At 40.9% G+C, this 17,068-nt stretch overlaps 1 protein-coding gene across 4 annotated transcripts in view; it reads right to left on the bottom strand.

Moving 5' to 3' along the window:
* SPTLC1 (serine palmitoyltransferase long chain base subunit 1) overlaps nt 1-17,068 on the bottom strand; it is a 65,040-nt gene that overhangs the window by 33,187 nt on the left and 14,785 nt on the right. For 3 of the 4 annotated variants that reach the window (XM_038527292.1, XM_038527291.1, XM_038527293.1), the window contains 2 exons: nt 10,664-10,796; nt 3,483-3,612 (listed from right to left, as the gene is read on the bottom strand). In XM_038527292.1, coding sequence (XP_038383220.1) covers nt 3,483-3,612; nt 10,664-10,796 — 263 coding nt within the window. Of the gene's footprint in view, nt 1-3,482; nt 3,613-10,663; nt 10,797-13,248; nt 13,455-17,068 lie in introns of those variants that run through there. The other variant, XM_038527294.1, reaches the window with a different exon arrangement.

Here is a 17,068-nt window from a genome sequence, read left to right as displayed (position 1 = left end):
TTTCTTCTCTTGTGTTTTTCAGTTCTCACAACCAACTAGGTGACCACACACATGCATGCACACACAAGTATAGGCGCTCTGAGTATACTGAAACACAAACAAACCCCTCCATACCCAGAATAACTGAGAAGGGGCCCGAGGGAAATTTCTGGGGAGATAGGCATGTTTTAGGTCACAAAAAGGCCATGAACTGGGGTTATTAATCGATCAAAATGTATGGCTAGGATTTGTTCACTTCAATGTCTTAAAAAGTTTATCTAAAACAGAAAGAACTAAAATGATGATGGCCACCATCACAGAGATGAGGTGGGGAGTTTGGAAGAGGCTCAGACGATACAAGAATGGCAGGACGTTGATAACAAAGCTGGGAGAAGGATACAGGGGCTTCTTGTACTACTGTGCTTCCTTTGAATGCAGCGGAGATTTTCCAGGATAAAAAGTTAAACAGGCAAACCGTGCTCATCTTCATCTACCATATAGCAGATGGTTTTACCTTACTACTGGGTAAAAGTAAAACTCAAATATGACCCTTCCAGGCATGTCTGAGGTGGTGGCAGAGGGGCTATTTCAAACATCCCACTGATGGCAAGTCACTGATAGTAAAGCACTCACACTGGTGAATATGTAGATGCTTCCGGTGTGTGGGGCTGAAAAAATATTGAGATCCACAGCCAGAGTTCACACCATCTTCCTACTCAAAGGTTTCTTGCCTCTAAAGCTTCTAATTGGGGACATTTTAGAATCCACAGCAGTAACACTCAGAAGCCTGTCTGCTGCTGAAGTATGCACAAGTACAGCGGCCATCCTCACTCTGTTCTGAACTTACACTCAAATGCCATAGGTTTGCCAGGGGTCATGGGTGAGAATATGAGGAGAGCTGAGCCTCTCCCTACCTTTCCAAAATCAAGTATTTTTATTATGACTTAAAAAATATTCAATATAGAATTCTTGGGAAATGGGAAAGCGCACAAAATTTTTAACAAAGTAGTTACACCACGCATTGATAACGTTGGTCTTTCTCATGAAGATGTATCTTTATAAATGACTTGGTTCAAATCAGGACTGTGCTGCAATAGTGTTAGGATCTGAGTTTTAAAAAATTATTTTAATTCATATTACTGAAAACATAATTTCAATGGAGATGTACTATTCGACCTATGGATATACTATATAGTAACTATTCCTCCAATGCTAGATGTAGGCCGTTTCCTTCCTTTTGCTTTTTTACATCACGTTGTGAGTATCTTTTATAGTTTTTAACACCACTTCTGATTCTTTTTTCAAGACAGCACCCCAGATACAGGTCCAAGGGTACAGACATTTAAGAATTCTGGAATAGGGCAGCCTGAGTGGCTCAGCGGTTTATGTCGCCTTCAGTTCTGGGCCTGATCCTGGAGACCTGGGATCGAGTCCCACATCGGGCTCCCTGCATGGAGCCTGCTTCTCCCTCTGCCTGTGTCTCTGCCTCTCTCTCTCTCTCTCTCATGATTAAATAAATAAAATCTTTAAAAAAAAAAAAAAGAATTCTGGAATATCTTTGCCCATTTACCCTCTAGAAAGGCTGTGCCAACTGGCACTCGCCCCAAAGTTATGGGAGGGCCTCTGTTCCTGTACACAGACCAGTGCTGGCACGGGTTATTATTATGAAAAATGTTCCCTAATCAGACAGGTGAAACCTCCTTGCCTAATTTTGTTAATTCTTAGGGAGACACAAGTATTTTTCACTTGTTCACATTTATTTGTATTTCTCCCAAGAACTGTTTCTACCTGTCCCTTTCTAAAAGAAAAATTAATATGGAATAAGAGAATCCTGTATGAAAGAGAATGAAAAAAACATCTGTGAACTATTTAAAAAACTGACACAAAATGCTTGTTCCGAACCTGGATGAAATCACAGTATTTTAATTCACTTTCAAATAAAAGATGAACATCTAAAGTAGAAAATATTTAAAAACTGGGCATTAGTACTAATGTGAAAATGAAATTGAAAAAAAATTCTTTCCAAAAACCAAAATGTAATGTTATTTAGAAATCCTACCCCTGCCAGGAAAATGTGGTATAAATTATTTAGTAAAAAAGATAAAAACTGTAAAATGGAAATAGATTTCAAGAGAATTTTGTCATTCATAAAAAAAAAAAAAAAAGCTCTACAGATGATAAATCTCATAAAACAAATATGCATGGGTACACACACACACACACACACACACACACAACCTATTTTCCAAATCAATACAAACTCCCTTGGGAAAATATACTCCACAGAAGACTGGTTCATTGGTCACATTTTCAAGTCCAAGTTCTCCAATCTGGTAGCATTCTATTACTGAATCAGAATATGGGACATCTTTTTACAATTTGTCAAAAGAAATTAATCAGTGGAACGGTCAGTTCTAAGACTTTCCTGACAGATTTTTCTAAATTACATAACTATGAAACATTCGCCTACAGCATATCTATCATCAAATAGTGAGAGTCTATGCATATTCATCAGGACAAAGTGTGTATTCATCAAGAGCTCCTCTTAGGCCATCACCTAAGTAAAGACAACAGAATCTTAAAGGAATAATGCATGTATCTTATCTGGAAGAATGAAAATTAACGAAATTAAGGAACATGATGTGTATTTTTTATCCATTACTCTGGTAATGAATGAGCTGCCCTGGAAAAGTCCTCTGGAAAGTAGTGTTTGTGATGAAGGATGTGGTGCCCAGGCTGTGTACAGACCCACACAACAGTTCGTGCTGCAGAGCCACAGATCAGAATTGCCTTCTCCAACCGTGTCATCAGGGAAGTGAGTGACAACTCTACCAGTGATGCTCTGGGCACCTCCCCACCGCTGCACTCTGATGGGAACACCAAGGAGCTGGTTCCACCCCCACTGCCTGCCCCTCAGAGGTCTACACCTGTGCATGTGCTTGGGAAGGGGAGGTGCCCACAGGTTGCGCCGTGGACGGAAATCAGGCTGGGGTCACTGTTTCCTGCAGGCAATAGCTGCTCAGAGCTCCCAGGGGAAGGTGTCTGGAGGGAGACAGTCACTTTGTTCATAAACTCATGTATTAGGATCTGCTGTCACTGTTTCTTCCAGTTAATTGATACATGATTTATTCTGTTATAAATAAACTTGTTTTGAATTCACAAGGTACATCTCATCACCACACTAATGCATTCTGGTATTACTTCTGTAGAGTGCAGAGTACACTCCCAATCCCCCAACACACACACTGTTTTTCTCTCTCTTTTAGAAAGCTGCCTACATTACCTCTTCTCAAAGCTGCCATATGTAATTATGGCAACGATGAGGCAATTACAATCAGGCTTGGCTCTCCAACACGGAGTGCGTTTAATAAGCAGGAATGCCCTCACTTCATATCCAAATGTGATCCGCAGGCAAGTTTTCATGACAAATTACCATTTCATATATAATTTAGCTGGTTAGCAAGTACAAAAGAACTGTATAATTTTCTTCAAAAGAATCATACCTTTTGATCTTCCATCTCTTGTTCTTTTAGTAGGCGCTCCAGGTCAGCCATATCATTATGCTTAAATAACTTAATGTCACTACGTGATGCCTGTAATCCTTTCTGAATGGCAAAGCAGGCAGCTCTATCTCTGCAAGGAAGAGAGACACACCAAATTGGGGTTTTAAACGGCCTTGTCAACATTATCAGAAAAGGAATGCATGTTTTTGTAAGTTGACCAACATCCACTTGTTAACCTGAGCATGGCAAATCAATAAAACACGTTTGACCACTTACACACCATTGTTTGCATTTGACTCTGCAAGTGCTTTTCACATAGCTACCATGTTGATTCTACTCGACGAAGCACACCCCTGCTGAATTTAACCCTTTCAGAATTCCGCAAGTATCTGACTATGGATAGCATGTCTGTTCACCCACAGCAATTTTCTCTTTCTGAGAAACACATAAAACACTGGTGATCTCACCCTCGGCAGGGTCACAGATTTGACCAGCACAAACTTGACATGCCTTTGCCAAGAGAAGTAATACTGATTTGACCCTGGGTCTTGGAGATGAAACTTCAGTAAGATCTTCTAAATGGGGTTAATCAGGGAGGGAATTTTTTTTTTTTGAAATTAAGTTGTATTATTTAAAAAATATATTACATATAAAACAAACATAAAAAGACTCTGAAAGTGGTAAGGTGAGATAGGCCAAGGACCTGAGAAATGATGTCTCATGGACTTCCCTTACTTGGAGCTGACAAAGTTGGCCAAATGGAAGTGCCAAGGAGCACAGGCAAAAAAGTTCTCACAGAAGCCTGCTCTCTGTGGCCAAAGGGACAGAAAGGGGGAGGCCCAGCAAGCAGAAAGCACTCGACTGCTGCCAAGCCACAGAAAAACCTGGGCCTACCCCTCCTACACACACCAGCAGAGGCTGAAGGGTACCTAGATTCTGAACCTCACAAAGCTAAGAGGCACCCCAACAATTGCCATGGTTGTATCAGAGAAGGGATCCGGGACTTTTATCCCTGCGAGATGGTACCAAGTGGCCCTCATGGTGGTAGTGAAGAGCACATGGAGAGCCCCAACTTCCACTCCCCTGCACAGAGGGGTACCCTCCTCTTTCTAGCTTGGGCTGTATCAGAGGAGGCTCAGGGCAGAGTAGGACTTTCATTAACACCAGTGGAAGTGAGAACACCCCCACCCTGGGGTCAGTGGAGGCAGAATGGGGACCCTGAACTTGTAACTCTATCTGGTGGTAATGAGGCAGTAGTGCCCCCCTGCCCCTAATGGAACAGTGATAGGGAAAGCCAATTAACGTAAGGTTTCAATAAAGCATAAATTGAATACATAATAAAATGTCCTGATTTCAAATATCACTTGATGTAACAAGAACCTGAGATAACAAACAGGATGAAAGAAAATGATCAACAAATACCAATATTGAGTTGACAGATGTCAGGGTTACCTGATAATGACTTTGGAGCTGTCATGACAAAAAGGTTCCAGTGTGCACTTAGGACCATGCTTGCAACAAGTGAAAAAACAGGAAGTCTCAGCAAAGAAACAGGAGACCAAGAATCACATGGGAAAACTAGAAATGAAAAACACAATGACCAAAAGAAAAAGAAAAAGTATAGTGGCTGAGAGCTGGTAGGCAAGACAGAGGAAAATCCGAGAATGGACAGACATAACAACAGAAACTAGTCAACGTGAGTAAACCAGAGAGAAATAAGCGCCAAAGAACAGAACCTCGGGGACCTGTGGAACTACCACAAAACATGCCACACTGGCCTCAGTGGGGTCCTGGGGACAGACAGAGGAGAGGGTAAGGCTGAACAGGGAGTCAAAAAAATCAGGGCTGACAATGCCTCAGATGTGGAAAGAAGCTGAAACCTATAAAGAAGCTGAACGAAATTCATATAGGTAGACTCAAACAAATAAATGCCAAGATTACAGTAAAGCTTCTGGAAACGAATGACACAGAGAAAATCTTGAAAATAGCTCCCCTAAAATGACACATAATTTGAGCCACCAATTCCTCATCAGAAATCATGGAGATCAGAAAAACATGTCACTCTGTTCCAAATACTTGGAAGAGGAGAACTCTGAACCAAGAATTCTATATAACAAGCAAAAAGATCCTTTAGGAGTAGAAGGGAATCCAAGGTACCCCCTAAAGGAAAACTAAAATGTCCCCAGCAGACATCCTCTAAAGAAATGGCTGAAGGAAGCTCTCTATAGAAAAAAATAAGAAAACAAAAGAATCTTAGATTGTCAGGAAGGAAGAAAGAACACAGTAAGTAAAAAGTATGAACAAATACACTAGGTTTTTCTTACCTTCCTGAGTTTTCTAAATTACTTTGGATGACTTAAGTAAAAATTATAGCACTATCTGATGTGGCTTTCAATGTATGTGAAGTGAAGGAAAAACTTAAAAGGATTATAAACGAGGAGAGCAGAGGAATGTGAAGGAAGGTAAAGGTTTCTCTACCTGAGCTAATAAAATGACAAAACCAACAGAAAAACAAAAAAGAGATAACAAATAAGAAACAAAAAATATAATGTCCTCATATATCCAATAATTACCTCAAATGTAAATGGCCAAAATACACAATTTAGAGACAAAGATTGGCAGAATGAATTAAAACATGGCCCAAAAATATCCTGCCTATAAGAAAATATACAAGAAGATATATAATAACGTAGTAGTGGATGTATATATAATATATACAATAAGTAAAACATGCCAACATTCATCAAGAGAAAGCAGAAGTCCCTATGTTAATATCTGATAAAGTAGACTTTGAAATGAAGAAAATTACCAGAGACAGAGAAAATCACATAGTGATAACCAGGATCAATTAACCAAGAAAATCTGCACCAAACAACAGAGCTACAAAAGATGAGAAACAAAAACTGAAATAAGTGAAAGGAAAAATCGATAAATCACAACTATAGTAACTGCAGAACTACTAGACAGAAAATCAGCAAGGACAGATTTGACCTCAATACCACCATCAACTAAGAAGATCTAATTGTTGGGATGCCTGGGTGGCTCAGCGGTTGAGCATCTGCCTTCGGCTCAGGGTGTGATCCCAGGGTCCTGGGATCGAGTCCCGCATTGGGCTCCCTGCGAGGAGCCTGCTTCTCCCTCTGCCTGTGTCTCTGCCTGTCTCTGTGTCTCTCATGAATAAATAAAATCTTATAAAACAAAAAAAAGACAAAAGAAGATGTAAGTGTCATTTATAAAACAGTCACTGAACAATGGCTGAATATTCTTTTAAGTGACTAGGGAACACATTCTGAAAAAGACCACATCATGGGCCATGACACAAACTGCAACAAATTTAGAATCTCCAAGCACCTGGAACTAAACACACTTCTAAATAATTTGTGGGTCAAAGAGAGTTTAAAGGAAAATAAAATACACTGAAAAAAATGAAAATGAAAATAAACACATCAAGGTGTGTGGGACAAGGCTACAGGAGCACTTCCGTAGTACACAGCATTAACACATTAGAAAAAAGTCTCAAATCAACAATCAAAACTTCCAACTAAAGAACCTAGAAAAAAAGAAGCCAAAAAAAAAAAAAAAAAAAAAGAGAGAGAGAAAATGGTGGGAAATAATGCCAGAAAGCAAACAGACCTGAAAACAAAAATATAGTGGAGAACAATCAGTGAAACAAAGAGCGGATTCTTTGAAAAGATAAATGAAATTGACCACCAGTAGCAAAACTGACTATAAAGAGCAGACAGATTACCAGATAGGAATGAAATGTGTGATCATTTTCAGGCTCTGCAGACATTAGAAGAATAAGGAAATAGTATAATTAACACTAAATATAGAAGTTTGACAACTGAGAAAAAATGAACCAATTACTTGAAAAACACCAAACATCTTATCAATAGGACATTCATCATTTGACCAGCCTTTAAGAACTAAGGTGATTGAGTTCATAATTAAAATACTTCCAAAAAATAAAGCCCAGCTGGCTTTACTGGAGAAATCTACAAATATTTAATGAATTAACGGTAATTTTATACAATTTCTCTAGCAAATACAAGAGGGAATCCCAATAGATGTTATGGAATAGTCTCCTGATGCCAAGACCAAAGTCCAAAAAAAGTAAACATCCACCACTAGCCATCAGGGAAATATAAATTAAGATCACAGTAAGATATCTCTACACTCCTATCAAAATGGCTAAAATTAAAAAAATGACAACATCAAATGTTTCTGAGGATGTGGAGAAAACGCATCACTTATATATTATTTATGTGAATGTAAAATGGTACAGCTGCTCTGGAAAACAGTTTGGCAATTTCTCAAAAAATTATGCAATACCATATGACCCAGCAACTGAACTCCTTGGCTTACATCCTGCAGAAATGAAACTTATTTTTAGAGAAAACTTGTACATAAGTATTCACAGCAGCTTTGTTATATAGCCCCAGACAGGAAACAGCTCAGATGTCCTTAATAGGTGAATGATTCAACCAACTGTGGTGCCTATGTGCCATGAAATATGATTTAACAATGAAAAGGAATGGGTTCTTGATCCATTCGACATGGATGGATCTCCAGACAACTAAAGCTGAGTGAAAAAAGTGAATCCCCAAATGTTACTTACTGTATGACCGTACTTGTATTAACAATTTTGAAATGACAACATTACAAAAAGGGAAAACAGGTTAGTGGCTGCCAGGGGATAAGCAGTAGGGAGGGAAGGGGGACCCTACATGTGTGGTAACATGAAGGATCTTTGTGGTGACGGAAGTGTTCTGTATCCTGACTTTATCCATGCCAATATCTCAGCCATGAAGTAACCACTGGGGGAGACTGGGTAAAGGGCGCACAGAATCTCTGTATTATTTGTCATAAATGTGTATGAATCTACAATTACCTCAATATAAAATATCCCATTAAAAGAGGGTACATGAAGTAACGTGCACACAGACTTAGCAGTGACAGGGACAAACTTAGCACATGACGATCCACTGTGCTGAGATGCCTGCTGGCACAGCTTTACTACTATTTACAAAGAGGAAAAAATTAAGCCCCGGACATATTGCCTAGGCCTAATAAATTTATCAAATAATTTATCATTACTTCTAGTGTTCCTAGTTCTGAATGAATTCTGGGCAGAATATTTAAAATTAAGTGTAAGAGAATAATTAAGCTGCCTAACTGAGTGGCAACTGAAGTTCTTAGGTATGGCATCTACTTGTGGGGGTGAGCATGGCCTGGGCCTCCCAGCATTTAAAATGGAGAAGACAAGACCTTATTCGTGGTCTGACAAAGGAAGTACACATGTTCAGCTATAACTATACGTTTTAGAGGCTTAAAATTAAAAAAAGATCTGCAAGTGAGGTGCTTGCATTAAATGACACTGAAAGCACTGGTTGTCTGCAATTGTTAACTAGAAAAAACCTAGAGATACAGTTTAAATCAGCAGCTTTAGTTGTGAGGAGTCTTATTTGATTTTTTAACTAACATGTAAAACATTAAGAGAATCCTGCTTTCATGGTCACATGAAATGTTCACTTTGGCCCTGGCCATCTGTCAGTGTTTCCAGGCTGCTGCAGGGCTGGGGAGAAGGAGGGGCTGCATGCACCCCAAAGCCCAGGCAGAACCGGCTTGCTGCACCAGCAGGAGCCCACCAGTGAGACACAGGAGGATGGTTTAGGGGCCACAGGAAGCTGGACCATTGGCCACTCAGACTCTGCTTCTAAGTGCCAATCTCATTTATTCACTGAGCTGGTGCTTACTGAGCACAGCTGAACAGCAAATGCTATCCTAGGCAATAAACTAGTGTAGACTAATGAAAGCACAACAAAAGAAGAGCACGGTGAGTCTGAGGCAAGATGACCAGAGAACACGGAGGTTGTGTGGGTATGTGTGCAGGTGCAGGTACACATGTGCCTATGGGAGTCCTGAGGAGCAGAGGGACTTTGATGGGCAGTATGAGCACCCATTTGATCATAGATTCACAAGAACAGCAAACTCCTCTGGCTGTAAGATTTTCTCCACATGCAGCTGAGGTCTTGGCTTGGTCTGAGAGGTTGGGGAGGGCTTCCCTACAGAGGTGATATATGTGCAGGGTGAGCAGGATGAGCAGGCGTCCAGTAGGCATAGGGACTGTTGTGTGCACAGGCCCTAGAGCGAGAGGAAACTAGCACCCAGGGCCGATGAGGCTAAAGAATGAGCACATGAAGAAAGGGTTACAACATGAGCCTGAAAAAGTAGTCCAGAGTGCAGAAGATGGTAACAAGGACTGGAAACTTTATTTCAGGAACAACAGAAGTTCTTAAGCATGACATAATCAGATAGCATTTTTAAAAAAGATTATTCTGGCTAAGATATTAAAAAGGAAAAGAGGAAACAAAAGTAAATTTGAGACCTCAAATTAAGTCACTTAATAGTCCACTCAAAAGAGGACAGAGGCTTGGGCTGGAGGGGAGGTGCCTGCGGTGGATGTAGCCAGTTGCTCTGCTCCACCCTACTGCTCTCCGCTCTCCATAAAAGTGGCATTGTCAGTGTCCGTGTGCTCGAGTGTGCAGATTTGCTCGTAGCTTCTGTGATCTTACCAAGAGACAAGGACTCGGGGTGGGGCGGTGAGCAGTGGAGGACTTTGCCAGGTAATCTGGGTGACCCTGTGGGAGGGGACCATGGACTCTCAAGGACACGACACTATCACAGAACCAGAGGGAAGAGAGGGCACTGGCCTCACCCAGGGTAAGTCTGGCTTTCCCAATAGCAACAAATGAAACTAATCAGTAAAGAAAAAAAAAATGCTTTAGGCATCTTTCTAGTGACAGTCTTATCAATGCTGCACAATTACTTCACTGCAGTTACTTTGTATTTCTTTAAACAACAGAAAGTCAGCACTACTGAGGGCAGATAAGATCTAAGGAAGGAATTCTCTGGGAAGAGCACCATTCTTTCTAAAGAAACTCTGATTAGAAAGATGGGTAAAGGGATCCCTGGGTGGCGCAGCGGTTTGGCGCCTGCCTTTGGCCCAGGGCGCGATCCTGGAGACCCGGGATCGAATCCCACGTCGGGCTCCCGGTGCATGGAGCCTGCTTCTCCTTCTGCCTATGTCTCTGCCTCTCTCTCTCTCTCGATGTGTGTGACTATCATAAATAAATAAAAATTAAAAAAAAAAAAAAAGAAAGATGGGTAAAGTTACTCACACAAACACAATGTCCCCTCTCTTAGAGTAAGCGGGAATAGCACTGGCTATGGTGGCAAATCCATAGGAGTATATGATGGCTTCTTCTGTCTTCATAAATTTTGCCAGGCGGTCTTCCAAATCCAAGTGAACATCTATAATAAGATGGTTATATTACATGGTTAAAACACCTTCCAATTCTTTTTCTTTAAGTAAAGAATAAAGAAAATAATGCAACCGGTTTAGTTTAGTAATACTGTCACCTCATGGCCAAAATGATACTGTTTTTGAGTTAAAAATTATACATTTGTTTAGGCAATTCTGGGCCAAAACTATTTCTAAAACCTGAGAACAGAATTAGCTACTCATCTGTCCTTACAATGCATTAGTGGGGTGGCTCCAATTCTGGGTTTTGCTTCTATGTCATTCTAGCATGGGATTCAAGGCTGTGACTTTACCTGCTTTAACTTCCCTCACCCAATCACACTGAGGCTCTACCAACATGTGACACATTTTTAAAAAGCCTTTTTGCATTTTAGCAGAAGGCACCATACCAGACATTAAGAAAACTGGTGTCCAGCTTTTAAAAGGAAAAGAGTAAAATAACCCCATATACTCTGCATCAAGACAGTGCTCCCTTTTTATAGCTGCACCAGCATACACCTGTGCACCTGCTATCACTGAGGAGCACTGACTTTTCGGTCTCAATTTTTTCTTAAGTATAATGGGGACTTCAAATGTACAGCACAAAGAGAAATGCAGTATTTTACAGACCCGCTCGAAAAGAATGTTGATGTAATAGCCGGGAAGGACTGTGCTTGTGAAACTGGTACCCCTCTCTCTTCTTGTGATGGTTCTCTACTGCCACTCCCCTTCCCAGGCTCAGCCACGAGGCTGCATGCCCTGGCATAGAGGGCCCAGCAAGGTCTAAATCAACAGTGAACTGACCAGCTTTGAATCTGAAAACTTCAAAGTAGTCCTAAAATGAGGCAATACCCAGCAGAGAAGAGGATTTTTAAAAGTTCCTTTAGCTCTTTTAACTACAGCAGGACCCAATCCTGGACAACAAACCAGAGTCCTGCCACATGCCCTGGCAAGCGTAAGGTAAGCATACACATAAAGTGTGCTTTATTTTATTTTCTGGGTATTGCTGCTAAATTTTTGGATTCCTCATTGTATGTCCCTTGTCATCAATTGGGGTTTAGTTTATGACACCCATGCATCCTGCCATCTTGGGTCCGGTAGCTAGTTCCCCCACCCACACCCTCAGCTTATAATCATGTGCTCTCAGTCTTCAGTCAGCAATCATGGCCCATGTGCTGTACTTCTGAGTGTAGAAAGGATCAACGTGCTTCTGGCCAGGAGGCTGAAGGACAGACTAGGCCTGATAGCTTCCCCTGGGTGTGGAGTTCTACACAGTGGCCACCTTCCTCTCTCTGTGGTGTCACTGTCAGGTGGCACACACACTGTGTTTCTCCTCACCCTGTGCTTATCAGACTACCTGTCTTTATGTGACAGTCACTGCACGTTTGATTATTAAATGAACTGAGATTACTGGACTTCCCTCATCTACTTTTTAGGATAGATTTTATTATTACTTGGTTGGAATAGGATAAACAACTCATTTTCACAATTCCTCTAAGACAAGTAGACATAAAAGACCAAAGACACTTCTTCCTATTTATAAATATATGTCAACTGAGTCTGTTACAAAAAGCAAACGAAGTGTTGTTTGATGTCCATTATCGAAAGGTCACAGTCATTGTACAGAATGCCATCAACATTACATAAGCATGGGATTTTATAGTAACAAAGTTAAGATGACTATATCCCATCTGATCCAAATGGTATCAAAGGGGTGCTTGGGTCTTCAAGCATCAGACCTATGACATCACTGCCACAGAGGACATGACCCTGACTGCCTACCCTCTACATCATGCTGCCAGTGAAAGGTTTCAGAGAAAATTGGATGAGAATGAGGAAGTGGCCACATGTCAGAGAACTGGGCATGTCCCACACTAAGCACAGAGCGCTTCCCTCTTCTTTAGGGTGCTCTGGGCAGCCCACTACAGGCAAGTCTTCGTCACCCCTACTTCTGATCAGAGAATCCCTGTAGCAGGTCCTCAGTAGCAGGTCCTCGTAGGAGGCCTCCTATGAATGACAATGTGGCCTCTAAATCAGGACTATCTATCTCAAATCTCCATAATTTAGCTAGCAGATGGACAACTGGGAGTCCCAGAACTGCTCTTATCCAGTATCTCCATTTCAAAAAGAAAAAGCATGCTATGGACACAAACTATTTTTGCTAACCGCAAAGAACGACTTTAAATCATTCTGTGGACTCTACTTTAAATGACTCATTTTTTTTTTTTTCACTGATTAGCAATGAGAAAGTAAAACCATCTTGGCTCAATTTCAGGGCTTTAGGGTTAGTTACCCAGTTGATGAAAATTGCATGTTAGAAACATTCTCGTTGTTGTACATACACATAACTGTGTTTATATCACTGCCATAAAGTGGTTAAGAAGAATCTACAATAAGTCAACGTCTTACTGATTCTTGCCTTTCCCAAAAGTTTAAAGAAGACTGGCTTTGTTCTCCTCATACCTGAAGACGCTGGGTTTTAGCTGATGGCAGCCTTGCAAAGCAGGTTTTGTGACAAGCAGATACGGAGAGCTGCACAACTTCTTCTGATGTGTGATAGCTACTCTGTGCAATGAAAAACACTCTCAACCCAAGGCAGCAAAGAGGAAAAGTGCCAGGCCATGTTCTCCTACTTCTGATGTCTGTCTTCTGTGCAGATGATCCATTCCACTGACTGGTGCCATAGGTCTGCATGATGTGTAGGTAAAGCACTATGTCCTCTGATTCACTGCTAGGAACAAACATGGTAGGGGAGAGGCCACAGAGGGAGTTGCCCAGAAAGCTTGTGTCCCTCCCAGCACTTGCTGCCCTTTCTTGCACCTCCTCCCTAACTAGAACCTAAGAGAAGGGATTCAGGGCCGGTACAGGATGTCTGGCACCCAGGCGGGGCCTGGTCATGGCTGTCATCACAGGGGGTTCCAGATCTGGCCTCCCTCCTCACTGGGTGTGGACTCAGGGCAGGCCTGAAACTGCTCCATGAGGTCCTTCCTCTGTCAAACAGGTAACAGTTGGACCTGCCTCAAAAGACTGCTTCCAGAACCACGGGTCAATGCCTATGAAACACTCAGAGTAATGCCTGGCATGGAAAAACCAATATACCATTTAAGTGTACAATAGAATTATTTGTAGAATAAAAGGTTTTCTTTTAAAAGGAAAAAAAAAAAGCAGTTATGCTATCTTCTAATTAAGTTGTCCAAAGCTTAGATATTTAAGAACTTCATATCACAATCACTTGTTCATTTCAGCTTCCCACTAGATCTCCTCTTATTCTGATAAGAGGTATCCCGGCCTTGGTCGTCCTCCAAAGGAAAGACTTATAAAATAGTCAACTTTAGAACAGTTTAAAAACAACCAACTACAATTTTTTCTTAAGGCTTCTATACTTTTACGTTACATACTGCTTTTTTTAATTCCTCAAGACTCGGACAACTTTTCTTAAAAGTCCAAATAATATCACTTCTGCACTCATCAGAACATAAATACAGGGCTGAATGTTTTCCAAAATCTTTTTACGTGCAGTATCTTATGTGAATCTTGCCAAAATGTTCTAAGATGTGCAAACAAGGATTGTTCCCCTCCTACACTGTAAAAACAATCCCATGACTGGTTAGTACAAAGAAGTGGCAGATCTAGGAACTTTATGACCAAATGTTCTCCCTAATAAAATATGCAATCATGATTCCGTTGACTGCTCTAAAACAAAGATAGAATATATTTTGAAAAATAAACCTAACAATTTGTTTACTAATGGCTGTTGAACACAGATAAACGCCACTACCCCTCACCGTGAAATCCTGCCATTCGTTGTATTCTGATTTAGTTTAAGACCTAAGTAAGCATTGTATATGCAAAGTGGATCCGGAGAAACTGTTGACAACCTCAAGCAAAAAAGATCTGAATGTATTCAAAGAAAACACAAGTAGGATAAGAGAAAGTACCAGAGTGCACAAGACTGTTAGCTCTAGAGGAATCTGACAAATCCATTGGCTCTGTTCTCAAACACATATTCAAATAATAAAATGAGAAGGTGGAAAAGCTCCTGATCGTACGGCCCTTGTAAGATTATCAGAACTTGTGGAGTTCTACTTGCCAAAGGCAGGAGAACATGTAACCTAAAAAACTAAATGAATTTTAACTCAACCGTTCTTCGATTTTTTTTTCTGTATTAGTCTTTTAATGTCATATGTGTTACCATGAAATTAAAAAGAGAACATTTTAATAAGGAAACTTACAAGTGATTTACATTCACTTATGGAAAGTTGAGAAAAGAACTAAACAAGGAAGTATTTTCAGCTTTGAAAATAGATGCCTGAAGTGTTACTTCCAGGATAAAAAAAAAAAAAAGATGATATTAAAAATAACATTTTAGGAGGCACCTGGGTGGCTTAGTCAGTTAAGCGTCCAACTCTTGGTTTCAGCTCAGGTCAATACCTCAGGGTCATGAGACTGAGCCCGGCATTGGGCTCTGCACTCAGTGAGGAGTCTGCTTAAGACTCACTCTCCAGATCCAATTTAAATTTCAAACAAACTTACTCTGACAGCAAGGTATAGAACACATGCAGTTTTGTAAGAATAGAGGAAAAATGTATGCATGGAAGTGGTTTGCATTTGCTGACAAAGTTTCTGGAAGAATTGACAAGGAACTGCTGATAGTAGCTGTCTTTTTGGGGGAGTGGAGTAATGGTAGGGGAGGGGAAGACTTTCACTCTCTATAAACCTTCTGAAGTTTATCTCATGGGCTGAATTATTCAACTAACAATATTAACCTAAAACCATTAACTAAAGACTGGGAAAACTGGTTTTGAGGAGTCAAAACCTTTCTTTTTCATGACTTGATTTAGCAATAAATCTGCTATCTGTTTTCTCAAATTAACTCCCAAGCAGCAGCCAAGGCCACAAATGCAAATAAAATCCACTTGAAAGAAAAGCCTTTAAGAAAGTAATTTTTTTAAACCTAGCAAGCAAATCATAGAAAGTCTTGTTGATCAGATTACAACAAACAACCCATAAAAAATGCCTTTTCTAGTTTTCTAATATTATGTATCTAGGAAATAATCCCTTACTAATATAACCAAGCAAACAACCCATGCTTGCACCAGACTGGGGTGAAGAGGGGGACTGACTGGCGCTCTATAAGGTGTTGATCTTGCCATTAAGACTGATGTCAGGATACCTGGTTTCTAGTTATAAGTTTGAAATTAAATGAGCTGTGTGATGTGAGGAAGTCACATAACCTCTCTGAAGTTTCTATGCTGCTTCTGAATGGCTACATTGCTGGAATGCAAGGTATTTCAGATCCTTCTCAGCTTAAAATGCTTGGACACCTATTCTGTTGTCTGTTTCCAACACAAATAATTTAACTGCTAAGCTAGCTAAGGAATATCGAAAGTACTCCCTTAAATAAAAATATCCCAACTGTTTCAACGAAACACACAAAGGTCTAGAAATGGAAAAGGGAACAGAAGACAGAAGAGACTTCCCCACACACTGATGTGTGTAAGCCAAAATGTTATTTCCAATAACATATTCATTTGAACAATTATTCTACATTTTCTCTGAGGACTCTGAGTTAGGGTAGGGACTTTGTAGTATTTGAAACCACACTCATCCTAATATATAGTTGGAAATCAATGACCCTTCCTCTTCATTCCAGAAAGAAAACAGCTACATAATCAATCCTTTGTCCTGCCCCCCCCCCCCCCCCAACTGTTCTCATCTTTCTTCCCATAGGAGGCGGCTGCTCGGCTGGAGTCAGCTCCCAGCCCTTTCACAGACAGGCTTGACCCAGGTTCTGGGCTCACCGCCTAGCTGGACCGTGGGCAGAATAATGTGCAACCCCCCGCCGCCTGCCTCAAGGGGTACTGTGGCCACAAGCTCCTACTCCCCCCATACTTGTCACTTGGCTGCGGTCTCCGACACGGAGTCTCTGGTACAAGGACAGTGCCCTCAGCACTAGAGGAAGGTGATGGGGAAGAACCAGGTTCCTGCATGACTCTGAAGCATGGAGCCACCCGCAACAGGGCCCTTCTCCTTCCAACAATTGTGCATGACAGAAACAAACTGGGTCCCCTTGTACCACTGTCATTGGAGTGCCGGCAACAGCAGCTCAGGCTTCACCCTACCGACACGGTACACCTGAGGGACATTCAGTCCCGGTCCAATGTGTCTCCCGCAAACAGTACTCATGCTCAGCATCACCATTAATCAAGGATGTCTTTTCCAAGGAGTTTTGAAATGAAATTGAATCAATCTTTAAAAGCAGTTAAGTAGTTTGAAAAGTATG

The sequence above is a fragment of the Canis lupus genome, chromosome 1, assembly GCF_011100685.1.
Source record: "Canis lupus familiaris isolate Mischka breed German Shepherd chromosome 1, alternate assembly UU_Cfam_GSD_1.0, whole genome shotgun sequence".
NCBI lineage: Eukaryota > Metazoa > Chordata > Mammalia > Carnivora > Canidae > Canis > Canis lupus.
Note: the sequence above shows the minus strand (reverse complement) of the source record. Positions and strands in the feature narration are given on the sequence as shown.